General features: G+C 29.1%; 3 protein-coding genes across 5 annotated transcripts in view; all 3 read right to left on the bottom strand.

Moving 5' to 3' along the window:
* Positions 1–557: 557 nt before the first annotated feature.
* On the bottom strand, positions 558–18,666 carry LOC135958466 (pickpocket protein 28-like). Its single transcript, XM_065509373.1, has 8 exons — positions 18,542–18,666; positions 18,239–18,439; positions 14,068–14,185; positions 13,858–14,006; positions 13,543–13,750; positions 12,885–13,473; positions 12,639–12,820; positions 558–665 (listed from the first exon to the last, which is right to left on the bottom strand). Exons 1-8 carry the CDS (start codon positions 18,664–18,666, stop codon positions 558–560), a joined length of 1,680 nt encoding a protein of 559 aa, XP_065365445.1.
* LOC135957916 (scoloptoxin SSD14) lies at positions 18,322–22,303 on the bottom strand. Its single transcript, XM_065508758.1, has 6 exons — positions 22,231–22,303; positions 22,025–22,172; positions 21,109–21,964; positions 19,540–19,736; positions 18,956–19,477; positions 18,322–18,439 (listed from the first exon to the last, which is right to left on the bottom strand). The coding sequence occupies exons 1-5, from the start codon at positions 22,301–22,303 to the stop codon at positions 18,967–18,969; spliced, it is 1,785 nt and encodes a 594-aa protein (XP_065364830.1). The 3' UTR covers positions 18,322–18,439; positions 18,956–18,966.
* Positions 22,304–26,284: 3,981 nt separating this feature from the next.
* The window catches only part of LOC135958764 (glutathione hydrolase 1 proenzyme), an 89,267-nt gene continuing 88,208 nt past the window's right edge, over positions 26,285–27,343 (bottom strand). For all 3 annotated transcript variants that reach the window (XM_065509659.1, XM_065509661.1, XM_065509660.1), the window contains exon 9: positions 26,285–26,695. In XM_065509659.1, the coding sequence (XP_065365731.1) occupies positions 26,549–26,695 (147 nt within the window). In that variant the 3' untranslated portion in view covers positions 26,285–26,548. The remainder of the gene's footprint in view (positions 26,696–27,343) is intronic.

Below are 27,343 nucleotides of genomic sequence, written 5' to 3'. Positions count from 1 at the left end.
GGGATTGAGATAAAAATATACAGTCAGTAACAGTGTAGCCAGATAAACACTGCCCCACTGGGGTATACATAAGTATAAGACTTTTTATACTTTTAAAAAAGTAACTGCCAAATAAAATCTTAAATTTAATTATTAATAGCATACTCACTGTTTTGTTTTGAAATTTCATTCATAAATAATATTTTCATTAGTCTTCAAAATCGTTTTCAGTTGCTGAAATACTTTGTTGATCTAGATTTCTGGAAATATTAATCCGAATAGCGAATGCATATTGTTTGATGATTTATCTATAATATCAATTTGTGTGTTTTTGTATTGTCTCTTAACAAATTAGTGCCAGATTATAGTTCTGCTAGTATCTCCCAATTCTTTATTAAACAAATAATAATTCCTCTATTTCGGAAACCTTGTCTTGTAATTGTTCAGTTAATTACGAAATTACTTTGAATGTTATAAACATTATTATACAGTCCATTTATTTTTCTTTATTTAAAATTATATTTTTAATTTAGTTTATCAATGTTTTATTTTTTGTTTACATTTTAATTACGACTTGTTTAGTGCACATAATTTGGATGTTCGAAATTTCGACTATAGGGCGGCAATTGTGGTTTAGCAAACACATTTGGTGGTGCAACGGGATAACGATGATGTTTGATGTTGTTCTGAAAACAAAAATAATAAATTATATTAAAAAAATCTTTGTATTTTTAATGCAGAAAAGTTTCGGTACTTAAAATATTTCATTATTGGGTGTATAACTTAAAAATTCCGATTTTTTTCAAAGTTTTAGCTCTTATTTTGAAACATTTCTACAATAAAAAATTTATTCAAAGCATTAGTCATTGTTAGCTATGACCTTTTGTCATCATTCTGGCAACATATGGATTCCAAGCCAAAAGAACTAATCATCTTTTGAGGCCAAAAACTAATCAAGCCAATATCGAATACTCTGTTCTAAAGTGAAGCGTATCCCAGAGAGAGCGATCTGATTCGAGCGAAACAAATAGTAGTCGGACGGGGCAAGGTCAGCTCTATAAAGCGGGTGAGACAAAACTTCCCAACCACTTCATTCTAAATAGTTTTTAACAGTCATGATGGAATATTACGGTTTCATGTCTGGTCGCATATTCTGGTCGTTTTTCGGCCAATGCTTTTGTCAAATCAATTAGTTGTGTTCGGTAAAGGTTCGTCTTTCAAGGTCTCTCGGCTTCAATTTGTATGATACCCAATTTGCTTGCATGTGTATTAATCCTCTTGTTGGGTTTGACAACAATCTTCATGAAATAATGCCACCAATTCTTGGTCTTCAAACTTTATTGACTGGCCTGGGCGATATTTGTCTTCCATGTTAAAATCTGCACTTCTGAACCGAACAAACCATCTCTCGCACGTTGAAACCGATGGAATACATTCACCATAAGTGAATCGTTGTGCTTCAGCGGCACTTTTTTCAAATTAAAGAAGTAAAACTTCCAGCTATGACGCTTTGTTGACACAAAATTCTACATTTTCGATGTAAAAAAAAACTTTGTTGTTTACACTATAATGTTCAATAACTAAGTGAGAATAAATGCCGGATAATTTAAATGACATATGAGTTATTAAAAACCGTTATTAAAACTGCTATCAGAAGATAGGCCGAAAAGATTGCTTATAGAAAAAACATGGAATGGAAAGAACTGCTATAGAATAGAACAAGTTTCTATAGAAAATCTATCAAATCGAAAGGTATTCTAAAGATTTTCTGTAAAAAATCCATTAAATTGATAGGTATTCTATAGAAAAGCCATCAAATCGAAAAATGTTCTATAAAAAACCATCTAATTAAAAGATTTTCTATAAAATCGAATGATGTTCTATAGAAAAACCATTGAATCGAAAGATTTTCTAGAGGTAATCCATAGAATCATAAACCCATCAAAACGAGAGATATACTTTAGAAAAACCATCGAATCGACCGGTATTTGATAGAAAATCTATTCAATCGTAAAGTATTTTATAGTAAATAGATCGAATCGAAAAATATTCTATAGAAAGCAATCGAAACGAAAGATATTTTATAGAAAAGCCATCGAATCGAAAGGTTTTCTATAGAAAATCCATCGAATCGAAACGTTCTCTATAGAAAACTTATCGAATCGAAATGTTTTCTATAGAAAACTCATCGAATCGGAAGGTTTTCTATAGAAAACATACCGAATCAAAAAGTGTCTAATCGTAATGTATTATACATAAAACTCATCGAATCAATTGAATCGTATTCAAAAAAAAAATACGAATTTCCCTTAATCCTCTTGAACAACCGTCAATTTTGAAGACATACTCAAGAAAAACTACGCTTTCAAAATGTACCAAACTGTTTACCAAGATTTAGTTAATTGTTGTATGACTGGAGAAGTTAACGTTTAAAATTTTATCAAAATTAGCCTTATAAATTTTAATTCAATTTATTTTCAGGTTTTCTTCCCTTTTTGGTACTTTTTCCCCCATTGAGATGATACGAAATTGTAATCAAATACATTTCATTATCGTAGCTCATATCAATTTATAAGAAAACATATTTTATGAAAAACAAGTAAGAGAGCTATATTCGGCTGTGCCGAATCTTAGATACCCTTCACCAAATTATACTTTAAAATTAATATTTTTAGGTAAACAATTTTGTTTTTGTTTTTAAATTTTTTTTTTTTCGAAATTGTTTTTTATTTTTTTTTAAAAAAAAGTTTTTTCTACATTTTTTTAAAATTTTTTTTTTTGGAAAAAAAAAATCGAGGTTGTCCCGGTTTTTGCTCATATCTCCGTTACTTATGGACGTATTGCTGATTTTAAATAGCAAACTTCTCGAAAGCATGTCTAACAGAATTATTGAAGATTTGGATCCCGAAGATATCTGGGGTCTTCAGAAAATTGATTTCAACTAACAGACAGACAGACGGACATGGCTTAATCGACTCCGCTATCTATAAGTTTCCAGAATATATATACCTTATAGGGTCGGAAATGAAAAATGTAGAAATTACAAACTTATATATACCCTTCTCACGAAGGTGAAGGGTATAAAAAAGTACCCATATATTTTTACTCCTTAACAGTAACTTTAAAAATATATTTGTTATTTTTAGATTTGCAAAAAATCAGTTTTCTTTCCAAACCCGTTAAGAAATTTTAATTCCGACAACAACTGACTGAGTTATAGGTCGATTAGTTGACGAAGATCTCTGAAAACTTTTTTTTTTTGGATTAACATCTGAATTTGTGGATATTTCTGAAATTTGAAATAATATACTCAACAAAATCTATAAACCATACAAATATTTAATTTTTATTTTAGTTGATTTGAATTGTTTTATAAATACATTTGTTTCCATAAGTAATTGTGACATCTGTAGTTTCAAGGCAGCTATTGAAGAATTTGAAATAATTCTGATTGCACATGTTCTAGAACTTGTTATTTAAGAACAAAAAACTAATAGAAATGTTCTTGGGTATGTAAATATATATAATACTGAAAATAATACAAAATATATTTTTATCAATATCAATACCAACCAGCGACTTTTCGACTTTTTTCAATTTTTGAATAGTCGCCTTAGCTATTTATGAAAAGTCGACTATTTTCTTATTATCATATTTTAATGTATAAAAAATTGTGGAAAAACTCAATTTTAAAATTTTTTATGTATGTAGTGGTTTTAATAAAGCTTCAAGTTAGAAAGCTTTTTAAGTTAAAGTTCTAATTGTCTATACCAGGGGTGCCCACAAGTTCCTTATGGAAGAGTAAACACCAATACATTTAAAGAAAAGCTACTTTTTATTCAATATTTGTTGTTGCTAAAACCAATTCATACAAAGAACAAAGAAAAAAAACACACTTTCAACACACACATTTTTAAAATATCATACGATAAACAAAAACAAAATCTACATGGATGATCGCAGTCGTCAATGTTTACCAGCAAAGCATACGAAAGTGTTGTTGCTTTCAACATGCGTGTATTCAGTGAAGAAAGACAAAAAAAATAATAAGACAAAGTTGTTTGTGTATTTTGTATTGCTAGTGCTGAGTGCTCTAGTGAGTATACAAAACAAACAGCCTATAGCTAAGAGCAATTACAAAAACAAAAGAGTACCAAGAGTATAGGGCTTGGGCATGACTGGTCTATACACACCTGTACACAGCGTTACCATATGTCAAGTTTTCCCTTTTTTTGCAAGGTTTTTGAGATGCAAAAAGTTTTATTTTTTTAAAAAAAAGTTTTTTGGAAAATTGTAAATTTATGATATCAATAAGTTGAACCGTTTATTTCAAAATGATGTTCCCAAATTCATTTACTAAATATGGTAATTGATTTGAAGTGTCTTCGCCACTAAATTTACATAAATTATCTCAATCTAATTATATGTACGAATTGGGTTTTGTAATTTTAGTATGTAGGTATGTAGTTAAAAAAAGTTTTTTTGTTGAAAAAAAGTTTTTTTTTTAGAAATAAAAAGTATTCTTCAAAAAATGTATGGCAACACTGCCTGTACAGGAAATAAACATGAAAAAGCTAGATATATGTATGTTAATTTCACACACTGTCAATTTAACATTTTATGTTAATCTTAGGTACTGTATACAAGCTTAAATATAACTAATACCTTCGTTCGTTTCTGTGCTTTCTATAAAATGTTTTACTTTTTTAAACACCGAATATCATGTCAATTTTTAAACATTCCCTATTATTTCATATGACCATTATAAAACCATTGAATAACAGTTTTATTTAAAAATTATATCAAACATAAATGAAATTGACTTAGTTTTACAAAAAATCTTTTTTTTTCTAAAGAAATTAAGGAAATGTTTAAAAATTTACTATCATAATACAAAAATATTCTATGTTATGTAACAGAGCTGTCTCATGTTAAAATTGAGGCTCCACTATTAAATGTTATAAAAGCTTTTGCTTACACAAATGTTGAAAATGATTCTTTTTTCCACAAAATCGTTGTGTCTTCTTTAAACCACAATTTTATTCTAATTTTCTGCAATTTTCACTATTATTTCATATTACCCGTATAAAATATAACTTAAATTTTATTTTTCTTTATATATCACTCTATATTTTCTAAAAAAACCGGAATTTTACACAATTTTCTTAAATATTCACTAGAGAAAGAGACCGGATGGAAAACGCGCGTAAAAGAACTAAAAATATAATGTTACATTTAACATTAACCGAGTTGTATTAAGCAGGTACTGCAGAGATGTAATTTAAGGAAATAAAATACTTGAAATCAAGGAAACATGTACAAAAACAACAGGTACTTTGTTTTTGTTAAAAGATAAGTGAACTGTCGAAGCTGCCTGTTGTTGTTTGTGCTTTTGGATTTGTTGTATTTTTCTCCACAACAACCACAAGTGAATTGAAAGTTCAATTGTTTAAGCAACTGAATAAAAAAATATTCAGCTGTTCTTCTGAGGCCACCTTCTATAAATTCGCCTTGGCTTGAAATAGTAATTAGTAAAGCTTTAAGTTAGAAAGCTTTAATATCAAAGCTTTAATAACATAAAATTATAGTCAAAGTAAATTAATAAAGTAGACTCAGTAGAACAGCTGACTATTTTTTTTACTTTGGTCTGAAATGTCAATTCACTTGTGGTTGTTGTGGCGAAAAATACAACAAGCCCAAAAGCAAAAACAACAACAGGCAACTTTGACAGCTCAGACCTTAAACCAAAAACAAAATTGCTTGTGGTTTTTGTAAATGTTGTATTTGTTGTAGTACTGTCGCTACTTTATTAATTTACTTTGATTATAGTCTTATAAGTTTATATTAAAGTGTTAACATTAACACACATTATCTCGCATTGTTTATTTCTTTCTGATTCATTTCCTGTACAAAATCTGCCAACAAAAAACAATACTCATTAATGGTTCAAGTTTACTAGAACTTTAACTATTAAAGCTTTCTAACTTGAAGCTTTACTAACTACTATTTCAAGCCCTTAATTTTATTTCCTTAAATTACATCTCTGCAGTACCTACTTAATGCAACTCGGTTAATGTTAAATTCAACATTGCATTTTTAGTTCTTTTACGCGCGTTTTCCGGTCCGGTCGCTTTCTCTAGTGAATATTTAAGAAAATTGTTTAAATTTCCGGTTATAATAGAATATGTAGTGTGATGTAATATAATTTAAGTTGTATTTGATACGGGTAATATGAAATAATAGTGAAAATTGCTGAAAATAAGAATAAAATTGTGGTTTAAAGTAGACACAAATATTATGTGTAAAAACGAAGCCTTTGTTTAAGCAAAAGCTTTTTTAACATTTAATAGTGGAGCCCCAATTTTAACATGAGACATCACTGTAAACTTAACATACACTCCTTTTAGCATAGAGTACCTAAGTATAACATAAAATGTTAAATTGACAGTGTGTGAAATTAACATATACATATGTATGTATCTATCTATCCAGCTTTTCATGCTTATTTCCTGTACAGATATAGACAACTAAAACTTTAACTTAAAAAGCTTTCTAACTTGAAGCTTTATTAAAACCACTACTACACTTTTTCAAGCCCTTATTTTATACTTCCACTAATTTCATCTCTGTAACTCCTACGTGAAACAAATCTGTGCAACATTGCATTTTTAGTTCTTTTACGCGCGTTTTCCGTCCGGTCTCTTTCTCTAGTGAATATTTAAGAAAATTTTATAAATTTCCAGTTATAATAGAATATGTAGTGTGATGCATAAAGAAAAATATAATTTAAGTTGTATTTCATACGAGTAATATGAAATAGTAGAGAAAGTGTGAGAAAATAAGAATAGAATTGAGATTTAAAGTAGACACAAATATTGTGTGTAAAAAAGAAAGCAAAAGCTTTTATAACATTTAATAGTGGAACCCCAATTTTAACATGAGACATCTCTTTTAACTTAGCATACAATATCGTAATGTTTTGTTAGTTCCTTTTTGCTCATTTCCTTTTAATTTCATTAAAATAATGAAAATTTCTTATGTAATTTCTGCGATTTTCAATATTACCTTATAACAAACAAATTTATAAAAAAAATCGTATTAAATAAAGTCAACGCCCGGTTATAAGACTATAAATATAATTGAAAATATGTACTCTTAAAGGAACAATAAAATGATATTGAGAAACAAATCTAAAATTCGATAACATTTCGAGAGTGCTAAATTAAAAATTAAGATAGGAACAGATATTAATAAAGAAAAGAATAGAAAACTTTAGCAAGTGTGGTTAAAAATTTAAAATTTTTAATAAATAACATGGCGCGGAATATAACAGAAAATAAAATCAATTAAAATTCGCGCGATAATAATTATTTATATTTAAAATTAACCATAAATGATAATGTGAAAGTATTAATAACAAAGAAAATAACATATATAAATAAAAAAAAAAACGTCGCGAGTTTTAAATATAATTTAAAAAAAACATATGAGCAAAATAATAAGAACAATCTAAAATTGCTTGAACAAATTGTATAATTAAAAGGTTTTTATGGTTTAGTATCCTATCATTTATTTTTTGGCAACTTTTGAGCGATATTAAATTGTAAACAGTTTCAATATCTCAGTTTTAAACTTTTACATTTAAGTTTATCAATAATGGCTAACTTAACTGTTAAGAGGCGGGAAATTCGAAAGGTCTCAAATTTCTGGATACACTAATTCAGCTGTCCGACTGGCTCAGAAGAATTTAGAAAACGCATTTCATGTCAAGTGAACCAACTTTTGAAATCGATGTCTTCCGATCGGGATGAAATTTTCACCAAGTTTAGTTCTATTGGATAGTAATTCAGACACAATTTTTTCAAAAAGACCGGTGGAGAAATTTCTGAGTTAGAGGGGGTCAAAATTTTACTCTTTTTCCAAGCAGGTGTTTTTTCTCATCCATGTAATTTATTACCTATTGTTCTTAGCAAAATGTGTCCCAAATAGTTTAAATAGCTATTTTATAAATCTTTAGAAAAAAAATTAAAAAAAAACAAGTAAGAGAGCTATATTCGGCTGTGCCGAATCTTATATACCATTCACCAAATTATACTTCAAAATAAATTTTTTTAATATTTTTAGGTAAACAAAATTTTTTTTCAAAGCTGCTTTTTCATTTTTGGAAAAAAAAATTTTCGAATTGTTTTTTTTTAAATTTAAAATTTTTTTTAAACTATATTTTTTTTTTAATATTTAGCAAAAAAAAAAACTTTTCGGTTTAAAAAATATTTTTTCCGATTTTGACCCATTGTAGGTCTTATATACACATCTGCTTAAAATAATAGATACACCAAAATTTATTTTTTAAAAACGAAAAAAAATAATGGTATATTGTAAAATTATAAAAAAAATTCAGTCGATTTTTATTTATAGTTAAAAGGAGAGTAAAAAACAAAAACAAAATATTTCATAATTAATAATAAATATTATAAAGTAAATTAAATTTCTTAAATTTCGAAAAATTTGGTGCTCATAATAATAGATACATTTTTAAAAATTCTTATTAAACAAAAGCTAATAAATTTTATCTTAAAAAAATTAGTTTATTATTAAAGTAAAGCTAGTATCCAGTATATCCACCTTTGTTTTGTAAAACTTTCTCCACTCTTCTGGGCATACTGGATATCAAGTTCTGACACTTCTCCAATGGAATCTCGTACCATATTTTTTGCGTTTTCTCCCATAAATCGTCTTTATTTTTGAAAACTTCCTTCGAAAGCCTTATCTTTAATTCACTCCACAAGTTTTCTATTGGGTTTAAATCAGGGGATTGGCTGGGCCAGCTTAAAACAGGTACGTTATTCTCCAAGAACCAGTTTTTAACTAATCTTGAACTATGTTTTGGGTCGTTGTCCTGCTGGAATGTCCATATTAATGGCATATTTTCCGATGCATATGGAAGCATTACGTTTTCCAATATGTCTCTATACCCACTAGCATTCATGGTATCTTCTATTCGGAATATCGGACCAACACCATTCCATGAAAAGCAACCCCAAACCATTATGTTTCCCCCGCCATGTTTTACCGTCTTTTTTGTAAATTTAACGTGGAATTCTTTTCCTTTTGGTCAGCGTACATTTCTTTGGCAGTCGTTTCCAAACAAATTTATTTTTGTTTCGTCGCTCCATAAAATATTTCTCCATTTTTTTTCGCCTTCACACCCGGACCATTGTAAGTGCTCTTTAGCAAATTCTAATCTTGTCTTGATATTTTTTTGGCGCATTAGTGGCACTTTTCTGGCAATTCTTCCCGGCAATTTAGCTTGTAAAAGACGACGACGAACTGTTTGTGGACTGATTTCGTTACATAGCTCCGCAGAAATAGCTTTCGATGATATGAAAGGGTATTTTTTAACCATAAGGACGATCCGCCTATCTGTTTCTGGACTGGTTTTCTTTGGTCTACCGCGAGTTTCTCTTTTTTGTTTTTTAGATAAAGCATTTTGGACAAAATGTAAAGATCTTCCTATGCTCTTTGCTATTTCCCGTAATGATTTTCCTTGATTTCTCATCGTTTGAACAATTTTTTTCTCATCTTCGGTACAATGATGATTTCGTCCCATTTTCTTCAAAAGAGTCCTATTTTTTTTATAAAATTGTTGCTAAAATTTAAATTATACTTACTGTTTCACGTAAATAGGAACAAAAAAAAAATTGTATATAAACAAATTACAAATTACTGATGTGTATCTATTTTTATGAGCAAATAATTTTTTGTAATTCAAATAAATTCGTTTTTAAAAATCAACATGAAAGCAAATAGTTGCCAGATTTTTGACTGACATGACATTGCCAGATAGAAATTTTAATAATATGATGTATTCTTAACGCTTGCGAGGAAATTTTCAATGTTACCGCCATTTAAATTTTTTCCAATTAGGTGTATCTATTATTTTGAGCAGATGTGTACGTCGTTGCAAAGATCTTTGAAATATCTATCATTAGATATCAATATTGTCTATATTAATCGAGGTTGTCCTGTTTTTTTCTCATATCTCAGCCATTTGTGGACCGATTTTGCTGATTTTAAATAGCAAACTTCTCGAAAGCATGTCTGACAGAATTATTGAAGATTTGGATTCCGAAGATATCAGGGGTATTCACAAAATTGATTTCAACAGACAGACAGACGGACATGGCTTAATCAACTCCGCTATCTATAAGGATTCAGAATATATATACTTTATAGGGTCGGAAATGAAAAAAGTAGAAATTGCAAACGGAATGACAAACTTATATATACCCTTCTCACGAAGGTGAAGGGTATAAAAATAAAAAAAGGTTTAACATTTTTTTTCCGAAATCAAAAACTTTTTTAATTTTTTTTTCAAAATGGGCCCTTTTTTCTCTCAAAAGAAAGCTTATAGCTTTTCCTTGAATACATATTTGGTCGCTTAGAGAGATGCGAGTTGGATATCTATCAAAAAAATGTTTTGTAAATCAAAATATAAAATGTTTGACTTTTTTTGCAAAATCAAAAACTTTGATTTTATTTCAAAATGGACACTTTTTTAATTTTTTTTGTTTGCTCAAAAGAAAGCTTAGGTCTATTCCTTTAAGACCTCTTTGGTCGCTTAGTGGGATGCGAGTGGCATATCTATCAAAATAAATATTATGTTACTCAAGACGTACGATTTTTGTGTTAAAACCAGAGATCGAAAATAACTCGTCCATATACCAAAAAACCCAAATTGTGATTTATATTATTGTGATAAAAATAAATCACTGAAAATAACAGTTATAAAATGATTTTTATTTAAATGGTTTGGTATGACCTTTATTAGTTTTTGTTGTTTTTTAATGGTTTGATGTGAGATAAACATTTCATTTGTTCTTGTTTATAATAACTGTTACTTTCTGTTTTACTTACATACAATAACATATTGTTAGTAATTTTTAACAAATTATGGAAAGAATATGATAAATATGAAGTAATAAAGTCTGAGTAACAGAAATGAGAATTTTTTTAATTTGTTATTAATATTTTGATAAATTTTATATATTTAAGCGTTGATTGGCATCAAATGCATTTTTGCGATTTATTTTTCATGTTCGCAAATAAATGTCACAAGCTGACCTTTACGAAAAAAATAAATTATAAATCACTCATCCAGATTATTTGTGTTTGTTTCTTTTCTGTTTCTCTCAAACCCAAACCTAAAATGTTCTCGAATAAATCACTCTCTCAGTGATATATCACAAAAAATTATTTTTAAATGGCTGCGAATGAGAATTTACCATTGAAATGAAAGTGAACCCGTAATTTTCAGTCTCTGGTTAAAACATTTAGTTCTCCTCCGATCTTTCAAAAGTTGGTTCACTTGACATGAAATGTTCCATATATTAATTGATCATATGTATATGGGGTCTTCAAAAATTGATTCTAACCTAAAAATGGACTGTCATTATTAAATTGGTTCCAAAGAAAGGAATTAACAACTTAATTTTTATTGGACAGATAACCTAAAATATTTTTACAAGCGTTATAAGATTTGTTCATATTTTTATTGCCCGTACGTTTATGTATATCAAACAAATAATTGAGAAAAAATATATTGTAATTGCAAATCAATGTGAAAATTATTTAAGGTAAGTTTTTTAAATTTAGTACATATCTTATAAACTATTCAAGAAAATCTGGGGCCGAATTACCGCATTTGATATCGAGTAGAATTGATCGTAATTTCCTTATTTGAGATTATGGCATTCGATATCAAGCAAGAAATTTAGTACATTTTAATATAATTTCGATATCGAAATTATTTTTCGATTCGATAGATTATTCGATAACGAATGCGGTAATTCGGCCCCTGAGCAATTTCTCTACTTTCACTTTCACGAATTTATCGATTTTTCCATGTGTATTTGAAAAATATTGCCATTGCATACTTTTGACCCACATTTATTAATATTTAAAAAAGCTTAAAGAAGAAACTAAAATTAATTTCCTCATATAAAAATCCGTGTTTTTGTTTTGATAGATCGCATTATCTGTTGCTCAACATTTTGATCTACCGGCTCTGCATACTTATTCAAATCTATTTAATTTCTTTTTGACAATATTGTTAAATTGATCGAAACTGTGCACAATTTCATTGCTGCTTTTGAATAATGACAGGGAGCTAAAACGTTACTGAAGAGTGGTGGTGACATCTGATAAAAGTCATCAACTTTTCATCAGTTTTTCACTGCGATTTTATTATTTAATTGCACGATAGGTTTGTCTCTACTTTCAAAAAATAATAAATTCAAAAACTAATTTTTTTCTAAATTTGAAAAAAAAATATTTTGAAATAAAAATTAAAAAGAAAATTTGAAAAAAAAAATATTTGAAATTTGTATTTTAAAGTATAATGTGGTGAAGAGTATATAAGATTCGTCACAGCCTTACTTGTTCATTTAAATATAAAATTTATTGTCTTGTCTTCAAAAGGCACGAAGAGTCAAAAAACTGTTTAATTTTCATTAGAAACCCATAGAAATTTCCACAAGAACTAAATTTGATATAATATCGCAACTAATCCGGAATCAATATTTGGAAATATTTTTTGAAGAAAATGATTGTTAACTTTTCACATTTTTCTTTCCATAAATACACAATCTCAAAATACTTACATTTCCATATTCTTGCAATTCATAATCATCATTTGGTCTGATCTCCATTACATCTACGGTATTTTTATGAAAAACTTTACGCCAAGCATAAATCAAAGGCTTAATAATAAAAAAGTACACCATCTCCACCAAAGATATGATACTAAAACCCATCATAAGACTCATAATACCACCAGTTTGTGCTAGAAAATAAAACAAATATTAAATAAACACTATTAAATTTTAGCTAAAAAATCTCTTACTTACATAGAAATTCCGTTAGACCCATATAGGGATTCTTGACATTGCCCCTATAGTGATTCTGAGGGAAAAAGATTTTCAGCATTGCAAAATTATTATTTAGACTTTCGTTGGACATGTTACGGAAATAGGGATTTCTAATAGCGTAACCCTCATTGTCTAAGGGTGTGAAAAAAGCTTTTGGAAAATAGGAAAGATCATTGCAACTAGCCAAGCAATTTCTCTTGCATCCCAAACGACTGGCATCGACATAATCTTTGTCAGCTTCCACCACACAATTGAAATGCGTTACACTACATACGGTGATATTATTCCACAACTTGGGCATGTGATATGGAATGCAATTGCATTCTTGCAACATAAAATGAGCATCACATTCCATTTCACAATTACGTCGGGTATAGTAACGGAAATAATGCAGCGGATATTCATCACTGAAGTAGCATTGTCGTTCTGTGGGCTTAGCCAAGGTACGTAGATCCTCTACTGCCTCTTCCTTTAAAGTGGTTATACGAAAACTGGTCTGGTAGCCGAGGGCCACGGATAAGCCAGTTTCTTTAACATGTGGCGTATCAATGGGATTGTGAAAGGAAACCTAGGGTTCAGTAATTTATTAAAAGTTTTTAATTAGTTTTTTTCAATTTTGTGGTGAAATTAAAATTACCTTAAAGCCGGGTCCATTTGTCGAAGAGCAATAGTAATTATCTATGTCTCCATTGAGAATTAATGTGAAACCATTGGTCATACCATGTCCCAAAGAGACTCGTGGATAAAAACTATTGGGCAATTCACTGGGATAACCCTTTTCAGGACTCCAGTCTAAAGGTATCGATTGACCATTTATAGAGGTATAGTCTCTTATCATAAAATAACTGAAATAAGGAGAAATTTAAGACAATTAAAATAATTTTATGATTTTCCAGTTTTAATAGAACAAAAAATCTAAAAAGTTTTATAGTTATCTTTTAATTATACTTACTCTCCCTTATACAGCATAAATGGATGGACTACATTAAAAGAACAACACAAGCCCTCATCTAAAAGTACCTCGCGAAATAAATCCGTACAAATTCTTCGACTATTGCCATATTCACAATACACCACCATATGTTCACAAGATTGACCATTCTGCAATTAATTTGTATATCAGTTAATTTTCTGAATTTTTGTTTTATTTTTAAGAATTTACCTTTACAATAAATTTGGAAAAACTATGGTCTTTAGGAGGTGGATTTGTATGGAGAAATGATGAATAATTTAGTTCTTGAAAACATAATTTTTGCAGCATAGCATAATCCAACGATTGTCTGCGAAATAGATAAAACATTAACTTATTCGTAGCTTCTTTTTTCTACATGGAGAGTAAAAATGTACAAAAAACTAGCAAGATACAATATAAAAGAAAACCAGGCTGGATAATGATCCAAAATATACAGACTACACTGCTTCAAAATTGTACTGGTCTCGAAAAACCACATGAAAAACAAAAGCACGACTTAAATGTTACAGCAAAACTACAATACGGTAGAAAATATTTTGGAAATATTGGGTGTATGACTTAAAAATGCGAGATTAACAGTTGATGATGTATCTTTTGCTTTAAATAACTTACATGTCATTTTGAAGGGTTGGTTTACTTGGTAATTCACTACGTGCAAACAATCAAGTAGAGTCGAAGGGACCCCGTTTTGATAGAAGGTACATTTTGAAGGGTACATATGAGTACGTGAGATGCAAAACTAGTTCGTTACAAAAATTTAAAAAAAAAAAAGTTAGATAACTATTGATTCTGGCAGTCCTTTTCTATGTTGCAGTTTATTTAATTTTTTCAACTGTAGTGTTTTAGTCAAGAATGGAGTAACATCTAAGAACGAGTTTTGCATTTCACCTACTCATATCTGTCATTCATTTTCACTTAGTTATTGAGCATTATAGTGTAAACAGCAAAGTTTTTTCCTTCGAAAATGTAGAATTTTGTACCAACATACTTCTTTAATTTGAAAAAGTGTCGCTGCAGCACACCAAAGCTAATGGTGAATGTATCAGTTTGTGCGGTTCAGTGGTGATTTTGACACGAAAGACAAAGATCGCCTAGGCCACTCAAAAGAGTTTGAAGACCAACAATTTTACAATTGTACAATATAAATTTAAAAATATTAAAAATTTGTTTGGTGTTGTAACTAATGATTTTTGTTTCAAATTGTCAGCTTCGGAACTAATTCTAACTAACACATCTTCTTAAGAACGGTTCTAGAACTAGTTCGTTCATAAAGGTTTTTTATTCGAAATTGTCACTAGTTCTGGGAACTAGTTTAGCAAATGTTTGTTTCTTTTATTACATTACAAAAAAAGAAATATTTTAAAATGTTGGCTTAACGATTTTTGATTTATTTAACGTTTATTGCGTTCGTTTTTATAAATGCCCACGATGAATCTTCTTAAATAAGATTTGGCTGTGCCGAATCTTATATACCCTTCACCAAATTATACTTCAAAAAAAAAATTTTAAATATTTTTAGGTAAACAAAATTTATTTTTTTTTTCCAAAGTTGTTTTTTCAATTTTTAAGAAAATTTTTTTTTCGAATTGTTTTTTTAAATTTTAAATTTTTTTTAATATTTAGCGAAAAAAACACATTTGGTAAAAAAAAAATTCGGGTTAAAAAATATTTTGTTCCGATTTTGACCCATTGTAGGTCCAACTTACTATGGTCTTATATACGTCATTGCAAAGAAATCCAGATATATGTAGGTCTAAAATAGGTAAAAAAAATCGAGGTTGTCCTGGTTTTTCCCCTATATATCAGCCATTTGTGGATTGATTTTTCTAAATAGCAACTGAGCCGGAAGAATTCCGGAGATATTGATGTATGAATTGTGTATGTAAGTTGTTTGGGGGCTTCGGAAAGTTGATTTCAACAGACAGACAGACAGACATACGGACATGGCTTAATTCAGAATATATATATTTTATAAGATACTATTTGGCAAACATTTTGGCAAGGGCAGGTAACCAGAATACTAATTGGGTTGGAAAGGAAAAGTCTCTTTAGTAGAAGTAATAACCGGGCAATGCTCAATTGGAGCCTTCATTGGTAAATGAGCGCACAGGACTTCTGTAGGGAGGATATTGAGGAACTAGATACAGTGGAACATATTCAGTGTAACTGTTCTAGTTTACAAGGACTCAGATAAAAATGGTTAGGGGAAGATTCCATGAGGAACTGGGGTATATAGCTAGATATACTCTAGGAAATCTATTAGGCTTTATCAGGAGAATAGATAATGGGGCTATGTGAATCCTAGTCTATACTTATATCCTGTCCTTTTCTTTGAACTGGGGTTTTCATTTTATTTTTCTTTATATCAGCGGACTTCTCTCTTTTTTCTCTAATTGCATTTCTACTCTTCACATCTAGTTCACATCTAGTTATATTTCTAATGGGTCACCGAGTGGAAATGTACTTCTTATAGTACACACCCCTTTAAATCTATGTATCTATTAAATAACAATGCATTTTTCTTCAATTATTTGTTTATACCCTTCACCTTCGTGAGAATGGTATATATAAATTTGTCATTCCGTTTGTAATTTCCATAATATAATTTTCTGACCCTATAAAGTATATATGTACATATATTCTTAATAGCGGATATTATAAATATAGATAGCGGAGTCAATTAAGCCATGTCTGTCTGTTGAAATCAATTTTCTGAAGACCCCAGATATCTTCGGGATCCAAATCTTCAATAATTCTGTCAGACATGCTTTCGAGAAGTTTCCTATTTAAAATCAGCAAAATAGGTCCACAAATGAGATATAAGGAAAAAACCAGGACAACCTCGATTTTTTACCTATTTTTGACTTATATCTGTATTACGAAGTCATTAATATAAACAATATGGATATCTAATAATATATATTTCAAAGACCTTTGCAACCACGTATATAAGATAATAGTAAGTTGGACCTACAATAGGTTAAAATCGGAAAAAATATTTTTTAAACCGAAAAAAAATTTTAAAATTAAAAAAAAAAAATTTAAATTTTAAAAATTTACAATAACAATTGGAAAAAAAAAATTTTCCAAAAAATTAAAAAAACAACTTTGGAAAAAAAATAAATTTTGTTTACCTCATGATACAATAATTGTAGAAGGTAGAATCACTAGGGAGAGTTTTCAATATTTAGCCCTATAACGTCAAACTTTGATTTTGATTTTTTTCACATTTTTTTATATTTCCTTTTGTTTGACGTTACAAGAATTGTATAATTGAGAATTTATTTTCTACTGGGTGTACCTTATGTTGTTGTATCATGATTTACCTAAAAATATTTAAAATTTGTATTTTAGATTTGGCACAGCCGAATATAGCTCTCTTACTTGTTTTTATAAACATAATGTTTTTTCCAAAATTCAAAGATGGTCCCATGAAGTTCTTTCGGAACTAGTTCCTATTAAACTCTATAGAATTTCTTAAGAATCACAACATTGTTCTTCAGAATGGGATCTAGAAGAAGTTTCGACATCACTACACCATTTCCAATTGTATTTCAGAAATTTCTAATTATATTTCAGAAAATTCCAATTGAATTTCAGAAATTTCCAATTATATTTCAGAATTTTCCATTTATATTTCAGAATTTTCCAATTATATTTCAGAATATTCCAATTATATTTCAGAATTTTCCAATTATATTTCAGAAATTTCCAATTATATTTCAGAAATTTCCATTTATATTTCAGAATTTTCCAATTGTATTTCAGAAATTTCTATTTGTATTTCAGAAATTTTCTTTTGTATTGCTATTAGAATTTTCTGAAATACAAATGGAAATTTCTGAAATACAATTGGAAAATTCTGAAATACAATTAGAAACTTTTTAAGTATAAATTAAAAATTCTGAAATACAAATGGAAATTTCTGAAATACAATTGGAAAATTCTGAAATACAATTGGAAATTTCTGAAATACAATTAGAAATTTCTGAAATATAAATGGAAATTTCTGAAATATAATTGGAAAATTCTGAAATATAAATGGAAAATTATGAAATATAATTGGAAATTTCTGAAATATAATTGGAAAATTCTGAAATATAAATGGAAAATTCTGAAATATAATTGGAAATTTCTGAACTTCAATTGGAATTTTCTGAAATATAATTAGAAATTTCTGAAATACAATTAGAAATTTCTGAAATACAATTGGAAATGGTGTAGTTCTATAATTGTTATCAAAGAATCGGAAGTTTTCTAGAACTAGTAATTTTGTAACAAGTTCTTAAACTGTTCCTGGGTAATAACTTTTTCTAGTTTTCATTATTTAAATATCACAATTTAATCACATACAACTTACAAATCAAAATCCTTAACTTTACTATATTGCGCCTGATTCATATTACAAATGGTTATGGCTGGAAAGGGTTCTTTTGTAATAAATGATGTTTGAGGATTCATAACAGTCATTACCGGTGAGGTTTGCCATTTCTCCACAATATTTATAGCAAAATTTAATGAATTATACGAAGCGGCTAAAAAGCAACCAAGAAAAAATAATCTGTAAATAGAAAAAGAAAACAAACTTCAATGTTAAGTGTTTTAACAATTATTTAGCAATAATTACTTTTCCCAAATGGTTAAATATTTAAAAGTTAAATACTTTAAACCATTTAAAACAGTAGTTCTAAGAAATTCCTTGGTTATTTCATAATAATAAATCAATAAACGCCATAAAATTCCTGGCTGTTTGTTTTGGTTGGAATGATTTGATTGATTTTGACACATTTTCAAAAAGCAATGTTCAAGGATTGATGAATAAACAACGACTAGCAAGTATAATTAGTTAGTTGAACCTTTAGTAGGAAGTTTAGGCAAGAAATTTAATGTTAACTTTAATTAAATGGTTGTTCATTAATTAATGCTTTGGGTGGTAATTATTATGAAACTATAGTTTCAGGAATGTCACTCACGTGTTATGAAATTATTGTAACTAAAATAAAGTCTTCCGTTTATTTTAATTATGTTTTCAATAGCTTCTAATGAGGAATCATGGAAAACATTAAAAATCACTTACCTTCTACTTTATTAAAATCCATCAACACCACCTTCTTTACGATAATCAGCATTTGCCAGTACTACTCCTTCTTTCAGCTTCTCCACACCACACACTGCCGTGCTTTTTTGTCTTACTCTTTCAGTTTTATGACCTCTTGCTTCTAGATCCTCTACAACTTGTTGCAAAATACCGTACTCATATTCCATTCTATTAGGCACTAATTGATGATGAAATCGTGCTGCATCAATTGCTTGTTTTATGTTTTGCTGCTGCCATAAAACTTTTACTAGGATTTGCACCAAAGTGGAAATAATGCGACTGCCACCAGCCGCACCCACCACTAATCTAACATCTCCAGTGGCTTTGCTAGTAACTATCAATGGAGCCATAGAAGACATGGGTTGCTTTTGTGGTTTAAGTTGATTTATATTGTCAATATTTGGTAAATTAAAATAATTTTCAAAATTTTCAATTGTAAAATCGGACAAAGCATTATTGAAGAGTATGCCGCTGCGGGTACCCATGCGACCACTGCCAAAACTGTAAAGAGTTGGGGACTTTTTAATACAATTTTGTGTTTTTTTGTTAAAACTTCTACTTACTAGTAATTTATGGAACTGGTGGCGGAAACAGCATCACCATTTGGTGCTAAAACTGAAATTTGTGCGGTACCATAATCTGCTGTGGCTGTTAGTTTAACCTTGGAGCCATAATGTTGGGGATCTTCAAATGTTTTTAAGTCATCTATTAGCTGTGTTAAGTTTTTGATAGATTCCGGGTTGTAGATGTTTTTAAGAGTCTGAAATGTTTTCAAAATAAATTGGAATTAAAATGAATTTTTTAAAATTTTAAACTTTTGGGTAGCCAAAACTGTTGATATGATGTTGTGATTTAGAAATATTTTTGTAAATTTTTTAATCCCAGGTGCTCAACATTGACAAAAATTTTGTTAAATTCAAAAGGTCCAAGGGAAAACTTATTTAATTGTCTTTTATTGGGTGTATAACTTAAAAATGTGGGATTTTTTCAAACATTCAGCTTTTATTTTTTAACATATGTACAATATAAATTTATTCATTGTTAGCTTTGAGCTTTTCCCATTTTTCTGGCAACATATGGATTCCGAGCCAAACGAACTGCTCATCTTTTGAGACCAAGAACGAATCAACATCGGATAGTCTGTTGCAAAGGTATGCGTATCCCATATAGAGCGTTCTGCATCTATTGAAACAAATACTAGTCCGACGGGGCACGATCTGGACTATAAAACGGGTGGGGCAAAACTTCCCAACCCATTCAAAATACTTTTTATCATGTATTGCAATACGTGACCGAGCGTTGTCATGATGGGATGTTATTGTTTCATGTCTGGCCGCATATTCTGGGGGTTTATCGGACAATGCACGCTTCAAACGAATCAGTTATTTCGGTACAGGTTCCCTGTGATAGTCTGGTCAGATATCAGCAGTCCAAAATAGATAGGACCCTTTTGCTCCCACCAAATACAGAGAATTACCTTAGCGACATTAATATTAGGCTTTGGTGTCGAATCGGCTGGTTGGCCGGGCTTCATATACGACCTCTTACGCTTCGGGTTATTGTAATAAATCCATTTTTCATCGCATGTAATGATTCGGTGCAAAAATGATTTCCTTTTATAACGTTCAACCATCATTTCGGACATGCAAAATAGTCTTCAAGGTATCTCGGCTTCATTTCGTATAGTATCCATTTTCCCTGTTTTTGGATGAATCCTGCTGCCCGCAAACATTTTGGAATTGCTGCTTGAGTAGCCCCCAATGATTTTGTAAGTTCTTGTGGAGTTTAACTACAATCTTTATGGAGCAATGACTCCAATTCGTGGCCTTCAAACTTTTCTGACTGGCCTAGGCTATATTTGTCTACCTTGTCAAAATCACCACTTCTGAACCATACAAACCATTTTTCGCATGTTGAAAGCGATGGAACTCATTCACCATAAACTTTAGTGAGCAATAGGTGTTCTTCAGAGGCACTTTTTCTCAAATTAAAGAAGTAAAGCAAAACTTCACGCATATATCGGTTTGTTGGCACAAATTTCGAAATTTTCGAAGCAACAAAAAAAACTTTGTTCAATATTGTTCAATAACTAATTGAGAATAAATGACTGATATGTATTTCCAACAACTTACCTCATGATAAATTTCAGCATCAGAATGCCAACGTTTGACAAAACCAAATTTTAAAGCCTCTACAATACGATGAACTTCCAAAGCATTTAAATCTTTCGCTAAAGAAAAATCATGTTTAAAATAAAGCAAAATTTGCATTATAAATCCAATAATATGGCCACTAGCAGGAGCTGCTGGTAAATATAAATAATAAGAATCCAAGTCCACTTTAACAGATTCCTTAATATACGCTTTGAAATTATGCAAATCTTGTAAACTAACCGAAGAACCCATTTCATTCAAATCCTTCACAATTAAAGAGGATAAGGAACCATTATAAAATGTTAAGGGCCCTTCTTCGGCTAGTAACTTGTAAGTGGCACAAAGTTCCTGAGGAATTTTTATATGCCAGCCTTCTTTGTAAAACAAGTTGCTAGCAGGATCTACAAACATTTTAGCCATTAATTTATCTTCTCTAATCATTTGTTCATTCAAAAATAAGGCATCTCGTTGATGGCGTGTAAGCTGATAGCCCTGATAACACAAGTCCACTGTTGGTTGTATGATATAAGACCAAGGCAATGAACCATAACGTGTATGAGCCTCATGGTATGCCATTAATTCGCCCGGTACTGCTATAGAGTAAACAGATTTAGCCAATGTTGTAGAATTTTCTAGCTTCCTTATGGCTTTTAGATTTACATTTAAAGGAGCTCTTTCTCTTCCTATTATACTAAAGGCTTTCTTTTGCAGGCGATTATAGTAGGTCATGATAACACCACCACCCAAACCCATACTTTGCATGGTTACCAAACCATTACACAATAGAGTAGCTATTGTGGAATCTATGGCGTTGCCTTCATGTTGCAGGATGACACTGAAAGTATTAAATATGTATTTGGAAAGAGGCAAATAAATTGTTTGAAGAATAAGTTACCTTCCAATATTACTGCAGACATTTTTATCTGAGCATACCGCCGCCTTTTCATAGACATGTAATAAGGAGCCAGATGGTGGTTGTGGTAGCTCCACATTTGGTGGCTTCAAAACAGAACCCCTTTTGTCAAGTTCATCCTTTAAAAAAGCTGTTAAAAACAATGTTTCATTAGTTTTAAGGACACTTATGTAAATTAAAAATTTTACCTTGTTTTTGTACATTATTAAACAAATAAAATGCAAAACATGAAACTAAACCCAGGGACAGTTTTACCCACATTCCACTACCAACTAATGTATTTGTTGTGGTTGTTAATGATGAATTTCTTCTTCTGCGAGTGCTGTGATGAAGGAACGAAGATGCCTGTGCATTAATTAATAAAAATAACACATCTGTGTGTTGATACATATTTTCCTTGTCCTTTCTATTTGATTGTTTAGGGAAGCTTTTTATTATTTTTAAATTATTTATGATTTCCCGTGCCGGTTCAAATTTTCTGACGGTATTTGGCTAAAAATCGATTTTCGGAGTAAATAGTGATGATAATTTAGCGATTTTTTGCCAAGTCTAGCGATTTAAAAAGTGTTTTCACTTGTAGCATTTATAGCAATGGTTGGTAACTAGAGTAACAAAAAAAACCGGCAAATTCAAAAAAACTGTTTCCGGTTTTATATAATTTTTTTATTTAATATGAAAAAGGTCTACTTAAATTTAAATTTTTGTTAAAGAAAAAACAATTACAAGTGTAAATACATGTTTATTAGGGTTTTGCTTTTTACAAACAATTATTTTTTTTCAGAGTAATAAAATAAATAATAGCACTAAAGGTATTTACAGAAGATAGTAATGTCTATTAATACTTTTCAAATTTAAAATATTATGAAATCAATACGGTTGTCAGAAATCGTAGTATGTATTCAAAATATTTAATTGTTTCCCAATAAGCATTTTTACTGGAATTCAAGTTGAAATCAATTGTAATTCAAGCCTAGAATTATAGTTGTATTACTTTTTATATAAATAGCGTTCTCCAGTAAAAAGGAAACATAAATACAAGCCTTATTATGTGTGTTTGAAAAATATTTAAGTGGGTACCGATTCGAAATGGCTAAACTAAAAATGTCATACGGCTCTGTTCAGCATAACGAGTGATTTTAAAAACGAATAATTGAAAATTTGATACTCTGCAAATAACACTATGTAATACACTGAATCAAGTATGTTCACTCTAATAAAGTAAAATTTATTTTACATTTTTCTTTTTTCCATTTTGTATGAAAACTTTTTTCCATTTTGTATGAAAACTTTTTATTTAAAAAATCAATGCAATTCATTTCTAAAAAGGTAACATAAAATAAATAACAAAAACTAAAACAAGTATAACAAAAAATAAATACAACATAAAAACAATAAGAATTTAAGATATGAAAAGGCCGCGAGAGGTATTTTTTGATGATATTTTATATAAATATAAAGTCACTTCTTTAATTAAGGTTATTATTGCAATAAATTACAAAATGTTGACTTCAATTTTCAAATAAAAATTGGATCTGAAAACATTTTTATACATAGAAAATGTTCTTTCGACATCAATTGATGTTATAGGACATTGGTAGGCGTTCATATTGTTGAGATTACGAACATTTTCGTGAATTTACACGTACACAACCCGAAATTAAACAAAACACACAGCAAGAGCGTAAAAAATACAAATAACTCATTTAGTTGTAAACAATAGAGCGTAAAAATACAAATATTTCATTCTGTTGCTTGATGTTGTTGTGAATTTTTTATTTTTAACCCATACATGCACACAAACTACAATTTCTCTTTTTGCGCTTCCCTGTTATAGGAGCAAATTTATCCCTTTAATGCATATTGTTGCCAATTGTCTACATTCCAGTTTCACTTAATTTTAGATGAATATAAGCTTGATACTAATTCAGATTCTAATTCAGAAAAATCAAATGAAGTACGAAAAGTTTTAGCTAACGAAATTCTAAATCAAACTAAAGCTAAATGAAATATAATAAATAAAAATCAACTAAATATTTGATATTTTATAGAAAAATAAAAGTAAAAATCATGCATTTAAGGGTTAAAAGATAATGTTTCTTTAACGCTTAGAACGGTTAAGTTTGAATTAAAACTAAAATTTGATATTTAGATGGCGCTATTATTAAAATATTGCTTATTTTATATTAAAAGAAAACCAATTTTGAATTTTAAACAACAGCAAAAAATAAATAAGACAAAATTTGTTTTTGATAAAGTCAAAATATGCTATTAAACAGCAAAATATGCTCAAAAATGCAAAAATATGACATAAATGTGCTCTTAAAACAAATATATGCAAAAATATTCATTGAAGGGTAAATATGCACTAACAAATCGATGCCAAAATTCTTAAATAGTTCTGAATCGTGTAAATATCTTATCCATGTGCCCATTAGGTTTCCCTTTTTAGAACCTTCCGGGGAGTAATTTTTTGTAATTTTTTAAATTATTCTTACTACGTTTATGCATACCCTATTCGCAAATAAAAATTATTTGCAATTACTTTTATATGTCACATTGGTTACGGAAAATTATTGTTTTTATGAGCTCTTTTATTGAATAAAATATGAAACGTTTTTTATTTTTTTAAATGTTAAAATTAAACAATCAAAAATTCTTGTTCGTCTTGCAATCCAGTTAATGCAAAAACCCGATGAAATATATATTTAAATTTTTTTTTTCCAAATTGATATTTAATTTTTTTTATAAAAGTTTTTTCAAAATTTTTTTTTTAATAAATGTTTTACTTGGAAAAAGGATTTATGACAAAAAAAATTTTTTGATGAAAAAAGAATTCGGTTTAAAAAATATTTTTCCCGGTTTTGACCTATAGACTTTGAAATATCTATCATTAGATATCCATATTGTTTATATTAATGACTTAGTAATAAAGATATAGATAATAAAATAGGGCAAAAATCGTGGTTGTACCGGTCTTATATCTCAGCCATTTGTGGGCCGATTTTAAATAGCAACCACGGCGGAAGAATTTCCGATATATTGATATATGAATCATGTATGTAAGATATTTGGGGGCTTCGGAAAGTTGATTTCAATTAGCAGACAGACGGACATGGCTTAATCGACTCCGCTATCTATAAGGATCCAGAATATTTATACTTTATATTGTGGAAATTACAAACGGAATGACAAACTTATATATACCCTTTTCACGAAGGTGAAGAGTATAATAACCTTCTCCTGTAAAATGTGTCTTTTGTCGCTTACGATAATTTGGCTCGATGTAATGCTATATCCTTAAAAACTAGCAAAGCGTGCCATATAACTAAATTTTGATTTTATTGTGTGCTATATTTTCATATTAAAGAGTTTTAATGGTTATTGTAAACCGTTGTGTGTTACTTTTTATAATAGTTTATTTTTAAAATTCTAATGTGAGAACCAATTCCTTTTAAAATACATACGTTTAGCGGGATTTAATAAAAAATGTTAACATCATTGACATACAGCATTGCCAACTTTAGTTTTTAATCAGGCAACATTGTATACAGTGGTTGTTGTTTTTGCTAACAGAAATGCCAAATGAGCAAACAGCAGCAGGTTTTTAAACCATTTTTTATTTAATTAAAACACATTATGCTTTTAATTTTTAAAGAAATTTTCTTTTATTGATATGATAAATACAACATTATCATAAATATATAATTTGTTTTTTATATTTAATTTATTACACAATTTAAATTAAATAAATTATGGGATTTTTAATTTATTGTAGTGTGTTTTTCTTGTATACTGATGATGAAATGTGTGAAAAGTTTTATAAACCCAGTATAGATTTTAAACAATATCGCATAGTAAAATTAATTAATAATTTACAAATTAAAAAAAAAAGATAATTGATAAACAATATAAAGGGATAAACATATTTGACAGGTATCAAAAATAATTTACAAAATAAATGGAAAATTACTTGTTTTACATGATTATTAATAACTATATTTATAATAAAAATTATTAAATATTGTACAAAAATAGATAGTTATAAGAGTATTTGTTGCTTTTAACTTTAAGGTTCAATAAAATAGTATATTGACTCGTTTTGGTACATACAATATATAGATTCATTTTTGGAAAAAGTATTATTCATTATTTCTATAGATTTTTTAAGCTTATAGTTTAAAAGAAATGTTTTATTGGGTTTGGTTTTTTAATTCTTAAAGATTTATTTTTTAATTATTTTAATTCAATAAATAAATATTTGTTTTCAGTATATTTACTTTATTAATATCATTACAAAAAGGATGTATAGTTTAAATACTATTTATTTGTTTAGAGTTTTCTTTAATTATTTTAAATATAAAGCACATTTAATTGAGATTTTGTTTTGTTGTTGTTGTTTTGATGTTATTGGTTGGTTGTTTGTTAAATTTGTTTGTTTAAAATTTTTGTTTGTTTATTTATTTGTTATACAATAGAAGGTGGCTTTTGGTACGATTTCATTAAATTTTAGTAACCAGCAATGCCACCTTGTTTTCGATAATCAGCATTTGCATAAATAGCTGTCGAATTTTTGACAATACCACATAATACTGAGCCGGGTGCAGTGCTAGCTTTCAAAACGTGTCCTTTGTCAGCAAGTAGTTTTAAAATTTCCTGTTTTTTTAAAGAAAAATAATAGAAAATAAATGATTTACATATTAAATTAAAGACATTTGAAAAAAAGATATTGAATTTCGATCTTAACCTAAAATTGATTCGTTATCTTTGAGTTCATAATTAATTCTCTAAACCAGCGTTTACTCAATACTAGTTATCATAGGGTAGAACTAGAGGCACCACTGACAGTAAGCAGAGAGTAAAAATTACTCTCTCCCACTGAACTACTAGTGAAAAAGAAACCTTAGAGATTTTGATGGACGCTTACTTTCCTGGCAGTGTCCCTCTATGCGAAGGGAACATTTCATCCGTTGTGCCTTTTGAAGCCTCAATTCTCATAAACGAAGATAGACTGAAAATTACCGGGTATTGGTATGGTATTATTCCGGCCGATATGCAACGGAATGAGTATCTAATTATACCCTGATTGACTCGAATATATTCGGCCTACTTAGCGTGGTCTTATATTCCAGAGTCCTGAACCAGATGTACTGCTGCCTTCATCCCTAAGGTACCAAATGACTTTAGGCCTACTAGTCTATTGTCCTTCCTCTCATCTCATGATCTCATGGCCAAACAATCAGTACAATATTCGAACGGTTAGACTAAGCACATGGAGTTCTGGTTGTACCGGTCATGCGTCTA

Source organism: Calliphora vicina, chromosome 4, assembly GCF_958450345.1.
Source record: "Calliphora vicina chromosome 4, idCalVici1.1, whole genome shotgun sequence".
NCBI classification, from domain to species: domain Eukaryota; kingdom Metazoa; phylum Arthropoda; class Insecta; order Diptera; family Calliphoridae; genus Calliphora; species Calliphora vicina.
The sequence above is the reverse complement of the archived record's forward strand: the minus strand, read 5'-3'. Positions and strand labels throughout refer to the sequence as shown.

Bases quoted from the DNA above. Each gene is read 5' to 3' on its own strand.
- LOC135957916 (XM_065508758.1), bottom strand. From the start codon at position 22,303: ATGTGGGTAAAACTGTCCCTGGGTTTAGTTTCATGTTTTGCATTTTAT. The intron at 22,173-22,230 runs GTAAAATTTTTA...TGTTTTTAACAG, and splicing joins TAATAATGTACAAAAACAAG to CTTTTTTAAAGGATGAACTT. The intron at 19,478-19,539 runs GTAAGTAGAAGT...AACTCTTTACAG, and splicing joins ACCAGTTCCATAAATTACTA to TTTTGGCAGTGGTCGCATGG.
- LOC135958466 (XM_065509373.1), bottom strand. From the start codon at position 18,666: ATGTGTCAAAATCAATCAAATCATTCCAACCAAAACAAACAGCCAGGA. The intron at 14,186-18,238 runs GTAAGTTGTATG...TCTATTTCGCAG, and splicing joins AAAGTTAAGGATTTTGATTT to ACAATCGTTGGATTATGCTA. The intron at 12,821-12,884 runs GTAAGTAAGAGA...TTTATTTTCTAG, and splicing joins GGGTCTAACGGAATTTCTAT to CACAAACTGGTGGTATTATG.